At 54.7% G+C, this 3,009-nt stretch overlaps 3 protein-coding genes across 3 annotated transcripts in view; 2 read left to right on the top strand and 1 right to left on the bottom strand.

Annotated features, from left to right (window-relative positions):
* The window catches only part of PHACADRAFT_201992 (uncharacterized protein), a gene marked incomplete at both ends in the record, with an annotated part of 2,098 nt that extends 1,777 nt beyond the window's left edge, over nucleotides 1-321 (bottom strand). Inside the window, 2 exons of the mRNA XM_007402264.1 lie at nucleotides 21-214; nucleotides 275-321. Of these exons, the coding sequence (XP_007402326.1) occupies nucleotides 21-214; nucleotides 275-321 (241 nt within the window). The remainder of the gene's footprint in view (nucleotides 1-20; nucleotides 215-274) is intronic.
* Nucleotides 322-1,481: 1,160 nt separating this feature from the next.
* On the top strand, nucleotides 1,482-2,206 carry PHACADRAFT_265822 (uncharacterized protein). The gene has a single exon (XM_007402263.1). It carries the CDS (start codon nucleotides 1,659-1,661, stop codon nucleotides 1,989-1,991), a length of 333 nt encoding a protein of 110 aa, XP_007402325.1. The 5' UTR covers nucleotides 1,482-1,658; the 3' UTR covers nucleotides 1,992-2,206.
* Nucleotides 2,207-2,253: 47 nt separating this feature from the next.
* Nucleotides 2,254-2,942, top strand: PHACADRAFT_265820 (uncharacterized protein). Its single transcript, XM_007402262.1, has one exon. The coding sequence runs from the start codon at nucleotides 2,345-2,347 to the stop codon at nucleotides 2,507-2,509; it is 165 nt and encodes a 54-aa protein (XP_007402324.1). The 5' UTR covers nucleotides 2,254-2,344; the 3' UTR covers nucleotides 2,510-2,942.
* The last annotated feature ends 67 nt before the right edge of the window (nucleotides 2,943-3,009 follow it).

Genomic DNA, 3,009 nt, shown 5'->3' with positions numbered 1-3,009 from the left:
GATGGCCGCGAGGAGCATACACCATCGTACTGAGCCAAGGAGCACGGCACGCGCAGTGATAGGCTTCCTCCAAACAATCTCAATCTCGTTGCCGAAGGTGATCAGTAACTCGTAAGTGACGAGGCCTGAGGGGCAGATGCCGTGTGAGCGATGAAATGGAAGGCAAATGATGTACCTGCACGTGGAAGCTACCTCGATATAGTTACCCGTGACTCTAGGAGACGAAGTTGTGAGTATTAGGCTGCTAACAGTTGCAAGCAGGAGTACCACTTACATTCGTGAGTAGGCTTGAACAAGTGCTTGGTCTGACAGTGCAGACATACTAGTCAGCGTAGGAAAGCCGGGGCGCGAGTGATGTTCAAGGTGAGCTACCACTTGTACACTCTTTATAGGTGACTTGGCCGATGTTCTATAAACAGCCATTATTGTAACCTTTTCGAAATGTCTTTCCAGATGTGCACCATTTCACGGCTGAGCGGTGCTTCGCCGCGCGGCGTTGAAGATTGCTGACTACTTCTGGAAGCGTTGACACTGGAGGCGCTGGACCCATTGTGAGTAAAACCGGTATAGAAGCGGGAAACCAACACCCTGAGCTTTGAGGCGATGAAAGGCTGCCAATAAGCTTGAGAATAATAGGAAACATGCTTTCCGCGCTGCTATCTACTCCATCTATTAATGCCATATTAATAAGTGCTACGCCCCTCGTGCCCGATGAGTGTCCACCGCTTGGGAAATATCAGAGCCAACAAGTACGCCCCGTTTTCGCCCCGTTTTGAAGTTCCCGATGCGTGGATCATCGACAGCTTAGCCCAAAAACAATCGTGGTCGGCAGCAGGAGTCGAGATCTGAGATTGACACTGCCACGTGACTATTTGATCTCAACAAGGATATATGCGTCCGCCCCGCAGAGTTCGCCTTCTCAGCTCTCTTGGTTGCTATAACCTCTCGAATACTCCAACCGCTTGATATATTTGCTTCGCATCTGCTGTGTAATAACCTTTGACAGACACTGATGCTCGTCGGCTGCGCCCCTTACCAACGGCATCATCGAATACACTCGAGAGTCGGGACCCATGCTGAGCCGGAAAGAGGGTGCGTACCGCCCTATTTCTCTATTATCGCACCGCTTTATGACAGCTAATTTTTACAGACTTGCTGCCTCAGCACTGCACAATCCATTGCCGCGCCGCGCCTCACTCCTCTTCGCGTACTTCGCTGCCAGGAAGGCCAGCATGAGGACGAACGGCGCCCAACAGTACCACACGCTACATCCTGGCAATGCAGCGTCGACCCGGAACAGCACATGTGCAAGACGCCTGGCTGGGTGAAGGGAGCTGAAATTAGGGAGCTGCGAAGCCAGGCGGAGCGGTTTGGGAGGAACTCGCCGGTGCTCAGGAACGATGGGAAGGTCGGGCTGGAGACAGGCTATTTAGCAATGGTACGTGGCATATTTTCGCGTATTTGTAGCTGCCATCCTTACGGTACCCAAGATTCCGTCACGGCCGACGGCGGAAGGCCCTTCGTGAAGCGTTGAAGTTCCATCTCTGCCATCCTACGCATACGACTCGGAAAACTTTCAAGCGTCCTCTCGTCACTCCCGCTTGCGCAGACAGAATATGCTCACGGCAGCCCCGGACTTTCTGCGCAGCATCACCATCATGGCCTGTCCCAAAATCACCGCCACCTGCTCGCTCTGTCTGACCTCAAGGCTGCGAACGTCTCATTTACTCTGTATCCCGCGGCTTAACACTCGCGTGCAAGGCCATACATTCACCTGGTATCGCCTGATGCTCTTCTTCACGGCCAAGGTCGCTCTGTCGTGGATCGACGACATTTCGAATTCGTGCACACCTAGACTGCCCGCAAAACGGTCTATGCTGAGCCTGGACATACCATCTCTGCGACTCTCTGCAGCTGCGATCCCCACAAAAATGATGGTCGCAGACCTGGGTCTCGAGTCGGGACGTGTGTTGGCGATTGGCACGCGATAGTCATTGGTCAGCGTGCCTCCGTTCCCATGGCGGCGCTACTTGAAACCGGTCGTCGCCCTCCACGCATTCGCCACAGATGCAAACGCGTTTAGCACGGGACAATGATGGCTAATCCCCTTCGTGTCGATCGTGCACATTGGCCTCGAGATCTTCGTGCTTGCATGCGCTCGTGTAAACTTGGTCGCACCTGAGCTCAATGCTATCTGTTCGTACCTTTCGTAGCCGTGTCCTTGATATGTATGCTGACATCATACCCGTAGGCCGTCGAACAAGAATCTACAGCCACGAATGGCTGTTTGTCGCTTCTCGTCCACTGGTTCGGTGCCTCAAAGCGCAGCGGAGACGAGGACGAGATGCACGTCTTCATCCTCTGCGCCGTCCGTTGGCTTTCGCGATGCGATGTTGCGACTGCGCCTCAGGAGATCACCGGCACCATTGTCGACGGTATATCCGGAGTCTCTGATGCGATCGAGCGACGCAACATTCACGGTCCCGGTGACTGCGAGGACGAGAAGTGAGCGCACTGGCTCTGGCTACGACAACCTCTTCCGGTTGAACCACACGCTCTCCGCGATCCTCCTCCTCCGGCGCAAGCAGACGATCTGCAACAATGCCCAGACGGAGGACTAGGACATCTTTCGCTGCGCCCTTCACGGTAGCCATACCCTCGCGCATATGCACCTCGGGCCGGGCAACTGGACGCTTCCGAAGGCTCGAGATCCTGGCCTTCATATTCGGCCATTGAGGCACAGGGCAGCGCGCCAGGCGAGGGCTGTGGCGTGTGCGAGGGGTCGTGACCGGGTGGACTAGAGCTCGACGAAGCCAGGGGCAAGACGGGCGACCGGGACAGTGTAGTTCTTTGGTGTAGAGATGTGGTTGAGAATGTGTATTCGGCTGCTACACAACAGAATCAATATTGAGAGCGGACCTAACGTGTACGACTCACAAACGTACAACGAGCGGTGCGAACGATGGAATTGTATCCGTCGGTTCCTTAGACGTCCAGTTATGACAGCAG

This window comes from Phanerochaete carnosa (assembly GCF_000300595.1).
Source record: "Phanerochaete carnosa HHB-10118-sp unplaced genomic scaffold PHACAscaffold_74, whole genome shotgun sequence".
NCBI classification, from domain to species: Eukaryota; Fungi; Basidiomycota; class Agaricomycetes; order Polyporales; family Phanerochaetaceae; genus Phanerochaete; species Phanerochaete carnosa.
The sequence above is the reverse complement of the archived record's forward strand: the minus strand, read 5'-3'. Positions and strand labels throughout refer to the sequence as shown.